This window comes from Bicyclus anynana, chromosome 12, assembly GCF_947172395.1.
Source record: "Bicyclus anynana chromosome 12, ilBicAnyn1.1, whole genome shotgun sequence".
Taxonomy (NCBI): Eukaryota; Metazoa; Arthropoda; class Insecta; order Lepidoptera; family Nymphalidae; genus Bicyclus; species Bicyclus anynana.
The window spans coordinates 16,892,454-16,912,692 of NC_069094.1; the positions used below are offsets into that span (position 1 = coordinate 16,892,454).

The following is a 20,239-nucleotide window of genomic DNA, read 5'->3' on the forward strand; positions in this document are numbered from 1 at the left end:
AAAGACGAGTAGCATTCGAACTTATTTACCTATTCATATTGAAGACCACTGAAACATCTTTAGGAAATATGTCCCCGACTTCAAACGTGAGCCGCCTTTCATCAAGTAGCAGTGTTTTTATTTAATCATTCCAAAGAAATAGAAAAATATAAACGATAATTTACTAAAAATATCTATATTATTCAGTCTTTAGACATTCCATTACAAATTACATTCATTAAAATGAAAAGGAATTTCATAACATAAATACAAAATATTTAGGAAAATTAATTTAAAACAACCCAAAATTAAAATAAATAATTTACCGTAATAAATCAATATTCCCTCAATATTCTACACTGGGCGTTGCATTTGGGGAATCTCTTGAGGCGGTTGGACGCGACCAGAGATCCGATGTCGAGTTGGGCCAACTTGCTGTCGGCTGCGACATTGGCCAGGTCGTCGGGCGCGATGACCCCCGCTTGCATGTAGCCCAGCACGTGGGGCACGTTCTCTTCTATTATCTTCTTTCTCTCTGAAGCTACTTCGTTTCGCCTGAAGAAATATAAAATGTAAAAATAACCAAGAAATAATAATCTAAGGTTAGAGGGTATTTTGGAAAATACCGTGACTTGCTATACAAGTTCATCATCATCATTATCAACCCATATTCGGCTCACTGCTGAGCTCGAGTCTCCTCTCAGAATGAGAGTGGTTAGGCCAATAGTCTACCACGATGGCCCAATGCGGATTGGCAGACTTCACACACGCATAGAATTAATAAAATTGGGAAATTAAAGCTATGGGAAATACTCGAGAGTATTTCCCATAGCTCTGGAGTTATATTCATTACCGAAAACTAATTAAAAATGTTCAAGGAACATGTGTTCTAAAATTAACATTTTCGGGGTAAATAATATTTCTTTTGGAAATAGATCTTAAAATGTGTCCCTTATACGCTTCCTTATAATTATGACGTACACAAGTTTGACGTAATTTAAAATGCAAAGATAGATAAAGGCGTGTGTTAAAGTGAAAAGTCAGAATTATTTGAATTACTTTGTATGAAAACGAAAAAGGTTTTTTTTTTTAGTTAAAAAAATATTAGATATGCAGTTCCTATAAGTGAACTCGTCAACATCTTGGAGCTAAGGAAAATACTCCCATCACCGTGTCGGCGCTCGTGGTACCAGCTAGCACACATTCATTACATATCTATCGTAGTGTTCAGTCCTATTCTCGTGTTGTAAATTGTTTAACCCTATTTTATCCTCTTAGGGGTGGAATTTATCAAAATCCTTTTTTAGCGGATGCCTACGTCATAACATCTACCTGCATGCCAAGTTTCAGCCCGATCCGTCCAGTAGTTTGGACAGTGCGTTGATAGATCACTGTCAGTTAGTCACCTTTGAGTTTTATATATTTAGATTGTTCTGAATTATAATTTTGTCCTACAAAGAGCCTAACTCATGGTCATGATTCGATCCCTAATCGACCCGATGCGTCTATTGATCCCTAATCGATGGACGCCTGCGAATCCTGAAGTCGCCTGGGTCCGCTAGTTACATAATATATCAAAAGTATGAGAGTCCGACTTACCACGCCCTGTCGCAGTCCCACACGTACTTGGCGCGATCGTCCTCCATCTTCTTATTCCTCTGCCTGATGATCTGATTCTCCTTTATCTGCTGCATCAGCTCCCGCGAGTACTGCTCGTTCTTTTCCTTCTTCTTCCGCTCTTTTTCCCTCTCTATTGCTTCCTCGGCCGCCATTTTCGCTTCGGCCTAAAAAACAATATATAACAATAGTAAATATAAAACTTCTTTCAAATATGTGCCTCAGGCGTCTCTGCATCGCAGCAGGTTCTTGAGTGTACAAAGAGGGATTGTTTCAAAGTTATCTGACAACGCCATCTACTGGTGATTTAAGATAAAAAACATTGTTTCGCTGTGCCCATAGATGGCAGCACGCAAAAGCCTCGCACGATTACACTTTTTATAACGCATTCACCAACTTACACCGCAAATCAAGCGTAAAGTTTTACTTCAATTATTAATTTTGGTACTCTCCACAAACAAAGGCCAAGAGTAAAAAAAATATTCTGCTTTTTGCTTGCTTGGAATTGTCCGGAAGTAGAGCATTCATTATTATTATCAGAATATTTTAAATACAGGGTCAAACCCATCACGCTGCTTCAAAGCTGGTTGGCGGGATTAGGGTGATAATGTTGATTTAACCACCACTACTATCTTATGTTAAATGACCTTGACCGACGGCTTTTAGTACTCTCTGGAATTGGTTGTATTTCAGAGGGTGTAATACCTTGCACCTTACTAACAACAACAATATCGGGCTGAAATATTTACTGAAAATTTATTACAAGATATAAAAGCTCAGTGGGTATTCCATGACCCGACCCATTTGTTTTTTTGACCTGTGTTTGTATTCACTAATTTAGTTTTTAGTTGATTTGATTATTTGAATAGGTTGTTAACCTATTCAAATAATCAAATCAACTGAGAAATTTCATCTACCTACTGTATGATATCCATGAAGTTGTTGTCAGTGGGAACTGGAAATTTTTTTTTATCAAAATTTGATATTATAAATCAGATTTACCCTATCGTTAAATAGGTTAAAAAAAACATAAATAAAATTAAAAAAAATGTATTCAATACAAAACTATTGCGTTTCCAACAATAGTCTGAGAAGTGTGCCACCGTCCCGCGCTTTCCCTGTACTCTGCACGCGCGGTCGAGTTATTCCCGAAAAACGGGACATGTAATTTTGATTTTAAAATCGGGACTACTCGCCAAAACAAGGACATCTGCTGCAGGACTTCGTGATTTAATACCACATCTATTGGTTCCAAAAAATAGTCTTACCTGTTTCCGGAACTCCCCGTCAGCGATCTGCTGCTCCCTCCGCAGCATCCTCCTCATCTCCATCTGTGACGTCAGCGCGTGCTTGGTGTCGGCCCGCACTCGCTGCAGCTTGCTGCGCTCCGCCACGTCGTCTTGCACATTCTTCTCCAGATACTCTTGCTCTTGGAGAAGTTTTATTATGTTCTCGCGTTCTTGACGTGCTGCCTGGAGTTATAAGAGTGGATATAGGTGTATTTTGTATATTTTCAATCAATTTCTGACGTAAAATTTTTTTTTGTTTAGTTAAGTCCATCAGTGATCAGTCAGTCGACTATAAACTGATTTTTCTATAGAAGAGGACGTTTTTTAGGTTGGAGGTCGCTACATTAAGCGCCTCTTCGTGTTATGGTCATACATTGGTTGGTACAATTACACAACTCTTCCGCGGTGGATCGCTTTAGCCTTTTCGTCTTACCAGGCGTTATTAGCAATTTGGCAAGACTGTTTGTGTGCTCTAGTAGTCTGCTTTTGTGTTTTATTGCGTTTTTTGTTAATTCTTCCTTGACTGTCGGCATTTCAAGATATTCATGCATGTCCGCTGTTTTAGTGAACCAATTGGGCATTTAATATTGTGCGGAATACTAGGTTCTGATATCTCTGGAGTATTTCTATATTGGAATGACTGGCTGTGCCCCACAACTCTAAGCCATGCGTCCAGATTGGTTTTAGACGTAATTAAATCTTTTTAATAAAAATAAATTAACCAACTTCAAAGATTCACTACTCTAAGTGAAAAATAACAACATACCTATGTCCTTTCTATTGACCGGTTTAAAGGCAATGCTATGCCAACTAATGCATCTTTGAAATCGGTTCAATATTTTTGTTAAAAAGATTTTATTTTTCTGTTGTTCTATCATAGTAACTGTAAAGTAAACCCCACATTATGGGCAATTTCATTCACTTATTTCAATTATTTTGATTGTAACAAAAAAATACTGATTTTCGTGAAAATTCATCATCATCATATCAGCCAATGGAGTCCACATATACAGCATACAGCAGTATACAGCAGGACATAGGCCTTCAGCAGGGCATAAGACTTCCGAACATCATAATCCTGAGCCATCTGCATCCAGCGAATCCCTGCGACTCGCTTGATGTCGACAGTCCACCTGGTGGGAGATTTTATTTATTTATTTATTTATTAGAGATCGACGAACACTGGGCTTCCTAGTGCGGAGTCGTCATTCCAACACCTTGGGACCCCACTGTCCATCGGGTCTTCGAACTATGTGCCCCGCCCATTGGCACTTCAGCTTCGCGACTCATTGAGCTGTGATCACTTTGGTTATTCTGCGGATCTCCTCATTTCTGATTTGATCACACAGAGATACACCGAGCATAGCTGGTTCCATCGCTCGTTGTGTGACTCTGAGCCTTCTTGATTGAACTATGAAGTATGGGCCTCATAGAAGGCACTGTGACTTAACCTAACTGTGAATTAACTATTGATTAATAAATAATCCTTTTATTACCTCATCACGTAGTATTTTGTCAGTGATTATTTTATTTTTTTCTTCCTTCTCTCTTAATCTTCGTTCTCGCTCTGCTATTCTAGAATTAAATTAACTTTTAATAAAAATCTTTTAATTTAACATTGTACTGGTGAGCTCTTGGCTGAAATCACACCTGACGGTAAGAGATGGTGGAACGTATTTGCTTAGAGGGTGCCTATTCTAGACTACCCATGATACCCATGTTATAAGTGAAAACAGACGCTGGAAGGGCAAATCATATCTTCATAGTGCTAATCAAATCAATCGCTTCGAGCAAGTCAAAGGGACATTAACTATGTATTTGCAAGGAGCAGATAATGCTGACATGTAACAAGATGGGAAGATGACTTCCATCTAACTCTGGGGCCTTGCTGGACCACAGCAGACAGGGTGCGTGGTAGCAGGCCTGTGTCAGTCGACACTCCGAAGAGTGCTGCCATGCCATGGCAATACAGTGTCTTCAGATACAGTGTGGTAAGACCCATAAATGATTTCCTTGCATGTGATTACATGTACTGGCATTTAAAAATTTCATTCAAAACTTAAATACTCTAAAAATGCATTAATAGTATACACTGTTTCTAATAGTAAGGGACTAAAAACAGGCATTGTTTGCATTCAATAGGGTCTGAAACTACTGAACTGATTAGAAAATATCTTTCACTAATGAAAACTTACACTAAGAGGGAGTGACATATGCCATATTTTTAGTTCTCCATTCCCACGCCTGTTTTTCCTAGTTTGGAATATTCTACACCTACAGATCAATCTTTGACAGTAAAGAGAAGAGTAAATCTCTCACATGGCACTGTTCCTGTCAGAGAGCGCCTGCTTCTGCTCCTCAATCTGCTTCTCCTCCATGATGACCACGGCCTTCTGCTTCTCCTTCCACGCAAGGCGCGCCGCCTTGAACGTCTGCATTTCCTTCTGCATCTTCTCCATTTGCTCGCGTTTTTGTAGGAGCTCTCTGAAATCGTTTATACAACATTTTTATTGTTTAAAAATTATCAATTCCCTTTATGGGGAACATTTATTTTATTTTAGTTTTTAGTGAGAGACTAGTGTGAACAATTTTCGATTTCTAATTTCGTTTTTTATGTTGCTCATTTCACTATTTAAATAGCAATGGCTAGCTAGCTAGAGACTTTTTTTTTTGTTCTGTTTTTCTCATGCAATTTGTCGGCAGACTATGAGCAATAGTAGGAAAATTTGGCAAGCAACTAGCTGTTTTCCTAGTAATTTCATTATATATCCTACTTTCGTTTATCTATAAACAACTGTTTAGCAGGTCGAGGGTGGGACACATGACTAACAATAATTAGCTCTTAAAAGCTTAATATATAACAAACGAACTCCTCAATCGAAATAGAATACCCCTCATAGACCTATCTAACGATACACCACACTATAAGATGATCGAGTAAAAAAAAAATTCATCCCTACTTTATGTGTGGGGGAGGTGTAAAAAAGGTACTAGCTCAACATTGTGCTGCATAAACCAAGCAAATGTTAGAGCACAGATTGTATGGATTATTGTTATTACTATTTATGTCACATTCATATATTACCTCTGATCTTCATCAGCGAGAGTCCTAGAAATTTCCTCAAGCATCTTCTTCTCAATCAGTGACTCTTCATACTGGCACTGCCTCTGCTGCTGCTGGTTGACCAACTGTTGCTGCAACTCGTAGCAGTACTTCCTGTTCTTGTCAGCTTTCAGCTGTTCAGCTTGATCTTGCGCCTCCTTTTCATTGCTGAGGCAGGTGGAGAGGCAACGGTACGCTCGGCTCTCTTCAGTCTATAAAACAGTAAGCAATGTCCATAAATATTAAATACACACTACAATAGTGTTAAGGTTTAACACCTGTGGCACAATTTTTGAAATAAATATTAACTCATTCTTTCTTTCTTAGGCAAAACTCCTAAGAACTTGTATTAGCTATGCAGCACATAAAACTGAAGCTACATTATTATTAGCCTACCCACAACTTAGTCTACTTTATCTGTACTAATATAATATTAGTAGGTAAAATTTCTGTGTTTGTGGTATTGTGAGGTCACTCACAGACTATGTAGCTTTCTATTGATAAAAGAATTTTCAGAATTGGTTCAGTACGTCCATAGATTACCCACAAACTTCACCTCTATAAAATATTAGTATAGATTTACTGATCACAGAGAAAATTATGAAAATGACCTTATCTTGCAGCTTCTTGTACTCATTCTGCTTTATCTGCAACTGAAGGTCCCTGCACACATACCCAGCTTGGAGCTTCTTCATCAGCTCCCGGAGACTGGGATCCCTCTCCCTCAGGTAGTGACGTCTAAGCAGTTCACAATCTTCTTCCCTGCGCACTTTGGACACTGCAATTCCTAGCTCAGTCTCTTTTTTGGCTTTTGCATTGACTATTGCTGCGTGATCTGTTCTCTGTGAAGCAATTAAATAAATTATGTAGTATTATGTAGTTAGTGTTTGACTACACTAACTACATAAATAAAATAAATAAAATAAAAAAGCCTTTTATTTCTTCTTATTTACAATTAATTAGGTAATAAGTATTTTAATTTTTTAATTGATAAAATTAAGTAATTTTACAATTTTAAAATGTTTATTTATTATATCTTCCCTTTTATTTAAAAGAAGAACCCTTGACGGTGAAGGCCTCCTCCAGGTGCTGCCATTTTGATCGGTCTTTTGCCTTCAGTAGCCAGTTTTTGCCGGTAAAATTCATGATGTCGTCGACCCACCGATAACGTGGTCTGCCTCTGCCTCGTGATCCTTTAGGTCCCGGCCATTTCGTTATTCTGACAGTCCAACGGTCATCTGTGAGTCGAGCGACATGTCCGGCCCATTTCCATTTGGCTTTAAGTGCGAAGGTTAGGGCGTCGATTATTTTTGTTTTCTGCCTGATGATGGAGTGACGGATTTTGTGAATTTTTTGATATTAGTTATGCTTCGTTCCATAGCTCTTTGGCAAGTCCTAATCATTGTTTTAGCCTTCTTGGTAAATTTCCAAGTCTGGCAGCCGTAAGTTAAAGTAGGTAGGATGCAGGTGTTCATTATTTTACTTTTCAGCTTCATAGGCATTTGGCTTTTCAATACTTCTTTCATACTCCAAAATTTGTTCCATGCAAATTTAATTCTCCTTTCTATTTCTTCTTCGTTCCTATCATTTTGAAAGGATATTTGTTTGCCTAAATATATATATTTATTTATGAATTCCAGTTGCGTGTTTTCTACTATTATTGGAGTTTCTATATGGTTAGTCATTATTTTTGATTTACTAAAATTTATTTCTAATCCTGCTTTTTTGCTTGCTTCGTTCAGTGAATTCACCATGAGGTTCATTTGCGCACTACTTTCTGAGAAAATGGCTATATCGTCGGCAAATCTCAGATGGCTCAAGTACTTTCCTCGAATGTATATTCCAAGATTTTTCCATTGTAGAGTGCTTAGGGCTGACTCGAGCATGGCTATGAAAATTTTCGGAGATAGGGGGTCACCTTGTTTTACACCGCGTTTAATAGCAAATGGTGGACCTGTTGATTCTAGTTGGATCTTACTTGTGCTATTTTCGTAAAGATGTTTCAGTATTTTTATGTATTCTTGGTTTATATTTAAGTTTAGCAATGTTTTCCATATAGCCTGGTAAGTCAAGCTGTCGAACGCTTTTTTGTAATCAATAAATAAAGCCTATGTACATACTAACTACATAATACTACATAATTTATTTAATTCACTAATGAATGGCTAAATTGTGAATAATGGGCTAAATTGTGAATAAAAAAAAAGTAAGTAATATTTTAATTCATTTTTATGCCTATTAGAATGGCCCACTATCAGCCTAGATCTGCTTCCCTTATATAGCAGGGGATTTCATTGATTCACTACAATACTCTAACGGTAGATTTCAAAACTGTTTGTCAACAAAATAAATGTCTTTGAATTTATTTTCTATCCAATGAACAGCCATCCCATGCTATAGCCAATAATGAAATTTGGACTGTGGTGGTGTGGTTTTTTTTATATTTTCTATGGGATGTCATAGGTGATCACGTCTCCAGTTGCCAAACCCATGGGCTTAGTGACATCCTCTTGCTAGAGACCCATAAACGTTGGTATTTAACGGTGTTACAATCACAGGCCATAACATTATGAGTAAGTAATACTACCTCTTTGACATCAAGCGAATCACAACATATATTCGCTAGATGCAGGCGGCCCAGGATTATGATGTTTGGAAATCCCTATAAAAGGCCTATGTTCTGCAATGGACGTCCATCGGCTGATATGATGATGAATACTACCTCTTGGTAATCCTTCTCCATCTCTGCCTCCTTCTGTATGAGCGCGAGGCAGCGGCCCATGCGGCCGTCCTCCATGCGGCTGTTCAACCATTGTATGTCCAGGGCTCGCTGGTAGGTCTCCAACTCCTTGCGACGCGCTAACGCTATTGCATTGCGTTGCAACTCGGTTTTGGCTTCCTAAACATCAAGAAAACAGAGCTTTTCTACGCTACACTAGTTGATATACTATGAACAACAAACTGTTAATTTTTATTCAAGAAAAATGCATGGTAGTAGCCTCTAAATGAAAGTTTGATTTCTATTTTGTAGATTTATTGACAGAAGTGTTAAGTATATTAATTTTACGTACCATTGTATTAATACGTTATTTGAAGTGTTGTTTTAAATTGTTATCTAATGTAAATATTGGTGAGTAAATTAATTAAATAGTGACTAATAAAAATAGTCAAAAAACAATGTTACATGATTCAATTTTCAAATCAAATTTCAAATTCAAAATCAAAACTGTCATTTGTGACACTGAACTGAAGCCAAAGATTTTTTTGTTTAACTAATAATCTGTGGTATATAATACCATAGAGTACATTAACGCCATCTCTTGAGCAGAGTTTGACCTACAATGATTTTATTAAGTACCCGTAACTTTAAAATGAACGTAAAATACCGTATAAAGAAAATATTTCTTAACCGACTTCAAAAAAGGAGGAGGTTTCTCAATTCTTTACTTCCAAGTTAGGCAAATATTATCTTTAACTAGTCTTTCTCTTTCATCTTCCTGCTCTTAAATTACTCGACATTGGCAAAATAATTACAATTTATGATCAAGCTATCTACAAAAACATGTTAGCTAAGACTTTTAACTTTAATATAGGGTTTATGTAAGGAAAATATAAATATAAAGAGCTAGCAACATTTGCGTACACAGAGTAAGTAATTGTGTTGGCGAGAACAGACGGCAAATGAACATTTGGTTGTAAAGTATAAATATTCACGAAAGATAAACATTTTATCATTTTTGAAAAAAAGAAGTTATAAACATAAAGATTGCCTAGGTTTATTTAAAAAAAATGTAAAAATATTACTTAGAAACTTACAAAATAAAGGCGTATACCGCCATCTATCGTCAGTATTTGGCACTTTACAGATGACATAAATTCAATTCGCCTCCAGCCGCTTGAGCGAAAGCTCACGTCACGCCAGTACAATTTCACGGCACTTGGAATTTGACGTGTGATCTGTGACAGCAAATTGCAACCACACAGTTGCAGTTTGATAGTGTTTTTGAAATTAAAGACCTGTAATGAAATAGTGTTAAAAATGGCAGAGAGTAAAGGTGCGTTAATCGCGAAATCTATGCAAAAACATGCCGGACGTGCAAAAGAAAAGGTATTTATAGTTTTTATGTATTTAAAGTCTGAAGTGTTCAAAATGTTCAAATCGCAAGTGTGAAAGTGGGTTTTAAACCGAGGAGACGCGTCGCTTTAAACCTACTCCGATGGCAACTTCTTGATTTTCAATACATTAAGCAAATTGCAGGTATCTCTTCACCTGTTGCACACGTCTCTGTAACCTGTTCAAATGAAATACCAATTGCTTTTTCGTAACTAAGATCCGTGTTTACGTGCTCAGCTGACTCTAGACGAGGTTTCCGTGATCACGCATCGCGAGCTTATCTCTCCAGGGTAAAGTACGCCTATTTATAGGCCTCAGACGAGATATATTTGTGCTAAGCTACAAAAAGTATTTATTGTCAGGTAAAGAATGTGTTTATCGTCTTTTTTTACTGTTATTTCACGCTGTATGTGTTACTTCTGTTAGGTGATAGCAATATCTGGGGTAGTGTGCCCAATTATATAAATAACTCCACAGTGGCAGCAACAAGTGGAGTTGGATAGATCTTAACTTCTATTTTTGTGTGATTGTCTTTGAGTGTCCCACTGAACTAATGGTAGTGCTCTCTAAACATGTTGCTAAGAGGAAAGAGTCTAATTGCTTGTTAATTTTGTCTATGATAAGTTTTTTAAATATTCATATTATTTTACTTATAGAGATATAGGAAATATAAAGATTTATATTTCCTTTCATTTTCAGTATTAAGTAAGTAGTTTTACCTAACTAATTATTATTAATACATAATGTTTCAGTAACTTACTTCTAAATATTCCATGAAGAGATAATTTTTACTTTTTTAATGTTAAATTGCTAGTATAAATATCATTATTTATTTATGTACTCAAAATCAAAAGACCCAGTGATCAGGGCTCAAAAGCCAGTTTGTAGTATTTTTTTTTCGTGTTTGAGTAAGTGCCGATGGCTCCATGTGGTGGTCCCACATGCAGCTACAGCGTTACTGGGGGGTTTGAGCGATCGCAGAAGCATCGCCTGATGAGACCCGAAGGCTGAAATAAAGATAGAGGACAGAATGACTAATGTATATGCATGTGGAAGATACATTGCTAGATGTACATTTCATTCTACAGTAGGATAATGACCTGAATTGGCAAGTGGCCCACTTGTTCATTTCAAAATATTTCTAAGTATAAACTGGTGCGCTGAAAAATTATCTCACTCAGTTAGAGTGAGAGTTAGTCCACAGTTTACAAATACACAGTTTCAAATTAAGTAATGTGTTTAGAATTCAGTTTTTTCTTATAATATAAAATACTGTACTTAATAATAATGCTTGTAGGAATAATTTCTGTTTTTATGAATCTCTGATTTAAAGGACATGTCCTAAAATGGGCCTTTATTATTTATAAGCAGGTCAATAGTATTTTAAACAGATACATGATGCAAATTGCTGTTGAGAAAATAATTTTCAGAATTTTTGGAACCCGCGTTAATTAGATAAATAGTTCAAGTAACCTACTTTTATTAAATCTATTATTTAACCAGATCCTTACTTATTCATCATATTATTAACTCCATTTACTTTTATACCTGGGGTATATCTGGGTTCCCGTGGCCAACATTGTTTTGGCCAGTGGGCATTCGCATTTGAGGAATTTGGAAAAGATGCTGCAGATTGTCTGGAGAGAAGTTTTGAGGCAGAGAGGTTTTCTCTTTACCAGATGACGGACCTGAAGTCCACACAGTAAATGCATGCAATGCTGAGATTTTTTCTTGACAAGTCTTTAGGGAACACAAAATAAATATTTTTTTATCAAGGATACCAAAGTGAATCCTTGGAATGCCAAGATATTAATTTTCAGTGAACACAAATTCTTATTTGTCAAATAGACTTAAGAACAAATCTAGGCAAATAATAGCAAATAAAAATATAGACTTGCACTTTGTTTGTGCATGCCATGTTTGCATAATATCATGACTTCATCTTAACATTTTGAATCATTGCTATAAATAAAGTTACATAATAATAGTTAACTACAGTATTCATTACATTGAGTTCTATAATATTTGCTAGGCAAACCACATCTTAATTATTGTTATAAGAAAAGTTTTATTGATTTTCCTTTTTAAACTTACATGCTGTGGTATGCTCTAATAAGGTCAAATAAACAAATAGCTCAAAAGTATAACACCAATCTGTAGACTTAATACTACTGCTATAAGCTAGTTGTCACTTTTTTAAAAGGTCTTAAATTGTTTGATATTGTTCTACTTTATGAGACGAATATCTTAGCATTCAATGGATTCACCATGCAGGAGCTAGGTCCATCGCGTGGTAGAGAAAAAAACACCGAGCAAAGTCCACAACTTGTTGCTACTGGATGTAGGGTTAAGGAATTATCATAATTTTTGAGATTACCATGTGATAACATGAAAATTTAAATTTTTAACTATTTATTTGACAATACCAGCCAAAACGCTGTTGGCAAGATGGTCAATTTAACAAACCCTATATAAACGGAGGAATATTTGTTAACAATTTAGTTTGGGAAATTTAAAAAAATACATGATTTGATTGATAAGAAATACCTAACTTTTATTGTACTATACGAAATTAATATTGTTTATATATTAAATTTGATGTGAGTCAACTACCCTATTGCCTGGCAACATGAGGATAATGCAATAGTTCTTGAACACACATCAAATACTTACTCAATGATAACACACAAAAACACTATTATTTTATAGAACAGTAGATTTAGGCTTTATAATATTCAGTATTTTGGATAGACAGCAGTCAGTTATATTATTATTATTAGACCATCTTAGTCACAGTATACATCAACTTGAGACTTATAAGTTAAGCCTCATAAGCCTGTAAATACACAATGGTTAGAGTAATAGAGCTCTTATTACATGAACTCTACTACTCTAGCCATTTATGAAGCAAGGGACATTGTTGGACACAAAATATTGACTGTAATAATGGTATAACTATGTAATACTAGCGGACGCCCGCGACTTCGTCTGATTTGGAAATCGATGTAAACTTTCCACCCTTATTTCACCCCCCTTCTATTTAAATTTTCGCATGTGCTATGTATAATAACCAGTCCACTAATCTCCAAACTTAAACGATTTATATTAAAAAAAACTTCAACCCCTTTTTACTTTTTAACCGATGTGGTGGTAAACAATTCCGTACTATATTAGTCCACTAGGTACCGCAGGTTAACAGCAAGTTCAAAAAACCAATAAAGTTCTCGCAACTGCTTACTGTTGTACCTACATACGTACCTCTGACCTGCGGAGCCGTGGGAACGTCTGTTTGAGCGTTTGGTGACAGGGATTGAGATGTCGGAAGATATGTGCATTATATTTTTGTCTATTTGCTTTTCTGTTTACGTCTTTCACCATCAGAATCATGATTATCAGTAATTTTTCTGGATAATTACCCTGCCTTCCTCTATACCTCTAAATGTGTGTAATTGATAATCTGTTGTCTTCGTAAATAAGCCGTGAAACCATAAGAAATTAACAAAGTCACATACACAATCATCCGTCACTCCGTGATCAGTCTATCAGTCTGCCTGTTCCCTTTTAACGACTCTACCGGTGAACTGGTTCCCGCGGGATTTGTGATGAAAACAGAACTTCACGTGACCATAGTCGTGGGCTTCTGCTAGTTTGCTAACTTTAGTACTATAGTCACAGAATACATAAACCAGTCGGAGATCGAATCCAGGACCTCCGTCTTGTAAATCCACCGAGCATACCATTGCGCTACGGAGGCCGTAAAAAGTAAAGTTATAAAATGTGGGTGCCTCTACATTTATAATGCAAATCGCCTATGTACACGGATATAGTCATTTTTCTCTTTGTCAAGATGACACTTTCTATGTCCCAGATGGTCAAGCACGTAGTACTGGTAATGTTAGAGGCACACTTTGAAGTTGGAATCAGATATGCCCTTGTTCTACGAGACCTTGACTTGGGTCTTTTAACGATTTACCTGACTGCACTAAAATGCTTCGAAACCTCAGTAATTAACCTCGTTTAAAGGGGCCTCACTTATAGGATATGGGTTCGATCTCCGTTAGTTGGGCTAACTGTCGTTTCACGGATATAGGACTTACCTCTATCGCTTTATTTTTGCAAAAAAAATAGTTCCTACATGGAACATTTGGAATATAATTTCTTACTTACTCTTATTAGATGTCTTATTCTTATTATCTTAACCTTACTCAACTTACGAGTACCTATTATCAAATAAAAAGCCGACAAAATTGAATTGGCCGTGATTAGTGCTCCTCCTTCCCTCTTATTCTTAACTAGTGACGTAATTAAGAGGTGGTCTCAAATTTAGCACAGAATATCATTTAAACGTCACACACACGACCGCGTAATAAATCAGGTCAGACTGTTGGCCCAATTGCTATCACCGACTACTATCCTAACACCTGCCACATAATCGCTTTTCAATTCAACACGTAACTTTGACATTTTAACTGCTGAGTTATCAATACTGTTTAACGCGATTAAGTTGTATTCTGTAGTCTGTACTCAATTCTGTATTAATATATTAAAGCTTTAGAAGTTGTATGTTTTAACGCGTTTATAACTAAGTGTTTAGATATCAAAGAAGAACCAAAGACGTGTAGGTTTTTTAATACAACTTATTTGTTTATAGTTTTTAGTTTATGATATCAGGGGTGTAATAGGAAAACACAGCTGATTGGTTTGTGAAATCAAAGTGTTTGTATTATAAATAAACCTTCTAATATTTACGGTGCTATATTTTATTTATATAATCCAAATTATAAATACGCATCTTAAAATGATAAATACTTTGTAAAGCAAGTCTTGACTAGAAAACAAGCATTTTTGGATTTGTTATCAATAAGTGGTTTGGCCGATAAACGTTAGGTTATATACAATAATATTTATTTATAGAGATAAGTATGTTTAAAAATTAAGTACAAGTAGACATCATGATAGAGCTTAAATAGATATATTTAATATAAACGATGTATAATATTAACATCTGATATACTTTCATACCACACACGTAGAAAATTTATACGCCACCTATTACGACATTTCGTAATGAATTATTATCCACGATAACAATTATTTTGAGAATGAAATGTTACCGGTTTCGACATACGTGCTCACGACGCACTAAAACTGTGCTAATTGATTGATCATGCTAAACGATGGTTGTAACAATTACGTTACGTGTTTCTGTGTTCGGACATTAGTTACGTACGAAACAGGTGTTTGGAAAATGATAACAATTGGGCTGTTTTCCTGACCTAATTTATTGGATCGATCGTGTGTGTCACGCTTAATTACGTTTAACAATAATTCGATTTTGAATTAATTCTAACAAAATAGTGCTTCAGTATACAAGAACTTAATTTATGTATGTATATTAAGTTACTTTTTAGTCTTTAACAGTGAATTAAATTAAAAGTTGACTGCCTAAGTATTTAAACCCCCGACTTTTGATAAATACAAAACAATAAATTATACAATTAAATTAAAGCCGTTTCTGAAAGAACCACAGTAATTTTGTAATTTAAACGGCTTGAATTAGAACATCACTGGCTTGGCACTTCCTTCACTGATCAGAAGGTAAAATGTTATTTTTTGCTTTTTAGTTGAGGTTAATTTTTGAGTTGGAAGTCGGTTGAATTTTTTTTATTAAAATTGATAACTTTCTTATTAGGCTTTAACAGTGAATTAAATTAAAAGTTGACTGTCTAAAGTGGGTACATAATGTAAGCACTATTTAAACCCCCGACTTAGTGATACAGTTATTATAATTTGATATGTATGTCTTGTGTATCTGTGTGTCTGTCAGTGACATCGTAGCTTCTAAACTAAAGGACCGATTATGAGATGGTTTTTTTTTTGTCTGAAAGTTGATCTGATCGATATTGTTCTTATTAGGTACATGCAGCAATATACGTTGTATATTCTAAAAAACAAACCCAAGATAACATTGTTCCATTATGATGGAAATAATTTCAGACGTAAAAGGAGGTTTTTCAATAATTTGAATTTTATCTTGTGTTCTTCGGTTTCTTCTATAGATCGGCCTCCATAAGCTGTTAGACCATGGTCGATGGAAAGGTAAAAATTAAAAGCAGGAAGAAGTTTTCTAAAGCCTATAACGTTATATCAGTGAAGGCATAGTGTGGGCCTGTCCTTGCCCGCCCACGTGGGCAGCTTTTAACTGCGCTCTCCCACGCCACACCCACTGCTGTGCTAGCACTTTCGTTATGCTGATTGCTTAATAGCCAATCATTTATGCAGAGAAACTTGGTATGTAAAATATTATTTAAAGGCTTTTATAACCACTTCTGGGCCTCTTGCAAAGACTTGCGTCCAGTGGCTCCTTGTAACATCCTCCTTGGGTCGACCAATTCCACTTTCTTGTACTATTATGTATTCTGTGCTTTATGAGCATTTTTAGGTAATATTTATGGTTTTAAGAGTAATTCGACCCTTTCCAGTTTAATTATTCTTTGTAAATACATACATAACGTCATCAACCCATATTTGGCTCGGCAGGCTCGAGCCTCCTCGCAGAATGAGAGGAGTAAGGCCAATAGTCCACCACGCTGACCCAATGCGGATTGGCAGACTTAACATACGCAGAGAATTAAGATAATTCTCTGGTATGCAGGTTTCCTCACGATGTTTTCCTTCACCGATTAAGACACGTGATATTTAATTTCTTCAAATGCACACAACTGAAAAGTTGGAGGTGCATGCCCCGGATCGGATTCGAACCCACACCCTCAGGAATTGGAGGCAGAGGTCATATCCACTGGGCTATCACGGCTCATTTATATATACATACATATTTGAACTGAACTTCATGTCTGTTTGTTGGATAACTTTCGAAAACCAATTTTCCAAACGTAGTCTCTATACGGTCATAGAGGTTGCATTAGAATTAGTAAAGGTCATCCTTGCTAACTCTATGGACTTAATTTATTCTCGCTATCTCCTTATCAATGCGCACATAGGGCATCTTACCATTGAGTGGAGGGCGGCCAAAGGAGCCGCAATTTAACGAGATTATGATTATATCTCTTGACTTACTCGTATAAGCGATGCTTGTGTTTTACAAGTGCCTCTGACACTATTTAATGGGACGCGTAAGAAACTTTGAGCTTTAATGCGCTGCAAAGGTAAAGTGGTCATGATTGAGGCATATAGCTGAAAAACAGCATAGCTATAAGGTTTTAGAGACAAGCGAAGCAGCATCAAACATGCTCTTTGCTTATTTCTGTTGACAACCAGCATAGTTATGTTAAGACAAATCATAAAACAGAGCATTGTAGAGAAAGTATCTAATGTGCCCAGCGATATGATGGCACTGTTAAAAGCGTCAAATGGTCATCTTGATTATACATGTAATCATGTATAATCAAGATGACCATTTGCTTGCTAAACTGTTGTTTATGTCGGATTTTACTTTAAATGTGGTAATACCTACTATTTCCTTGGTGGCTTATAAGAAGTGGCGAAACATAACATTTAATCTTTTTCAATTAACAGCCTTAATTGAAACTTCATCATCATCATTTTCCACGTCCACAGACATGTACCTACATACCTCTTGTATGAACTTTCCAAATCACACGGTGGTTAGTTGCAATTCGTTTGTTGTCGCAGATCTATTAGGTCTAGGGGTAGACCTACAGTGAAATTATCTGTATTAAAATAATCATCGAATGCTCTACAAAAAATTGATCATGTTCAATTCACGCATGCTACTGTTTAATCCGATCTTTTATTCGTAAATCCACATTAATAGTGGACGATATTAGTGCACGTTTCGTCACAATCTTCGCCCACTTCCTATGGCGCTTGCCAATTGGTACAACTGGTGACGGATAGAAAGGTGCTAACACAGTTTGAGACAAACATCAAATTGGACTGTAATGCGAAAGTGGAAAGGTGAAAATTTACTTGACAAGTGACTTGTTGTATGGTCTGTATGTTATTGATAGCATACAACAGACTCGTTCCGGTCTATTATTAAAAAAAAATGTTAAATCTGCACGCGGAGGCATCGTGCGGTCGCTACATTTTGAATGCGTGTGACTTATTTTTTAACGATGATTTGCTTTTTTTCCGAGAAAAAATTAAGTAATTGACATTCAAGTCAACGGGTATTATTATTGTCGTAGGAGAATCAGGAATAAATCCCATTTATTTAGACTTGCGCTAAGGATCGAATAGTAGGAACTACAGCAGGAAGCAAGCCAAAAATACCTTAACCTACTCTAACAACAGATATCTACTTCTTGTTATTTAAGTGAAAATTATACAATTTTTTACTTGGGGAAATCCATTTAACCCTTATTTTTTAAATATGTAGGTGTTCTGTACCTACATATTTTAAAAAGGTTTGAAGATTTTCTGGTTGAAAAGAAACAAAATTAACCGAAGCTTTAAAAATTTATAAAAATCACATATCGAACCATTGTTTACAACAGAACGGTTTATGTTACGTAAGTACCTATTGCTTGTAATAATTTAATCATAAAATCGTCATGTTATTTCATACAAGGTACACGTGTAAAGACTCATTACATACATTGAATACATCGTGTTCAAAATGTTACTAATGATAGATCCCCACTTGCGAACATGCTCAGACATTGTATAGGTATTTAGTTCTTTTAATTACCTTTAGTTTATTTAGTTTAGGGTAGCTTATTAGTTTTATCTGTGTATAATTTATAATCTAATTATTTAAGATTATTTAAGAAAACAAAAATAATACTTATTTATCCCTGTAATATACTCGTATCTAGCATGCAGCATGCTGTAAACATGCAAGATCACTTGATGTAAACTGATTAATTATTATCGTTTGGCGATCCTTAAGATATTGAAACTACTAATAAGACATTTAAAACATATAAGTTTTTATTATAATGTGAACCTTTAAGTTCGCTGAAGCAAATTCAAATGTGCTGACAGAATAATCAATGAAGCTTGCTCGTCCAGCATGCACTGTCGTGGAGAGCCGGCTTAACATTATCATCCAACAGATGTTACATTTTATTTTCCTGCTGCGTAGTAAAGTACTGTTTTTATTTCAGCAACAATGCACGTTCTCATTTCAGTTTTAATATCCCCAACTTTTGAAACGCTTTGAACTCTTGCTCTGGTGGATATTAAAGTCACTGCTTAAAAAGCATTTTTGTTGTTTTGCGTTGACTTTGTTAATTATTTTGTTGAGATATATTTTAGTTCCGTTTTCTATAAACGGCCTTAGGTCTTTAGTTTTGGCTTTTTGTAGTAAGTAATTCAAATCGGGAATCATTTTAAACTCTAATGCTCCGCTTTCTTCTGCAAGACAATAAGATAAACTGGAAATTTTTCTAAATTATAAATAATTAAAAAAAAATTATGTATATTTAGAATATTGACATTTCATAAAATGTTTTGACGGCCTCCGTGGTGCAGTGGTAGTGTCAAAAATTGTGCCACACTTAACCAAGTGTGGCACAATTTTTGAAATAAATGTTTTTTCTTTCTTTCTTTCTACAAATTGCCGGCAAAGTGCTGCTCTATTATTATAGGCGGTAATATCCTACTTACCGTTGTAGGCCTTTACACCATCAAGTGGACCAACTAGTAAACTCGCATTTGCAAAGGCACCCTTACAGCCCTTTCTTGACACGAAGATATTCATCAGGAGTTTAATATCTAAATCGTTTTGTTCGCGGTCGCCGTCCGCGCTAAATTCCAATCAGATAAATGGACGGGCGTGTTTTTGCCACGCACTTTTCTCTCTTGTACTTTCTCGGCTGGCCTTTGCCTGTCCGTGGAATTGCCTTCGGGCCTCGGGGACGATGGAATTTGTGATTTGTTGAACATTTTTGACCGCTATTTCCATATTTATTTTGTAAACTTTTTTCCTTACGTTTATCTTAAGTTTAGTTACTATATTTTAATTCAAATGACCTGTTATTCCATGTGGGTAGAATTTTGTGATTAAAATAATAATCTGCTATGTTATTAAAATAATAATAATGGAGTCCAGAGGTTTGGAGGAAAATATGAATAAAATAGTTTTTACATTATTAATTTTATTTTTCAGGTAATCATTTGGTTCTTTTAAATCTTCGGCTTCAATAAAAA

At 35.8% G+C, this 20,239-nt stretch overlaps 2 protein-coding genes across 4 annotated transcripts in view; one reads left to right on the plus strand and one right to left on the minus strand.

Annotated features, from left to right (window-relative positions):
* Positions 1-192: 192 nt before the first annotated feature.
* Positions 193-9,216, minus strand: LOC112047686 (meiosis-specific nuclear structural protein 1). The gene is made up of 9 exons (XM_024084888.2): positions 9,060-9,216; positions 8,711-8,887; positions 6,600-6,830; positions 5,971-6,200; positions 5,205-5,369; positions 4,382-4,460; positions 2,865-3,068; positions 1,579-1,763; positions 193-534 (listed from the first exon to the last, which is right to left on the minus strand). Exons 1-9 carry the CDS (start codon positions 9,060-9,062, stop codon positions 315-317), a joined length of 1,494 nt encoding a protein of 497 aa, XP_023940656.2. The 5' UTR covers positions 9,063-9,216; the 3' UTR covers positions 193-314.
* A 654-nt stretch (positions 9,217-9,870) lies between these two features.
* The window catches only part of LOC112047691 (myc box-dependent-interacting protein 1), a 53,498-nt gene continuing 43,129 nt past the window's right edge, over positions 9,871-20,239 (plus strand). For 2 of the 3 annotated variants that reach the window (XM_024084894.2, XM_024084895.2), the window contains exon 1: positions 9,872-10,096. In XM_024084894.2, the coding sequence (XP_023940662.1) occupies positions 10,028-10,096 (69 nt within the window). In that variant the 5' untranslated portion in view covers positions 9,872-10,027. Of the gene's footprint in view, positions 10,097-20,239 lie in introns of all 3 variants that reach the window. The other variant, XM_052884782.1, reaches the window with a different exon arrangement.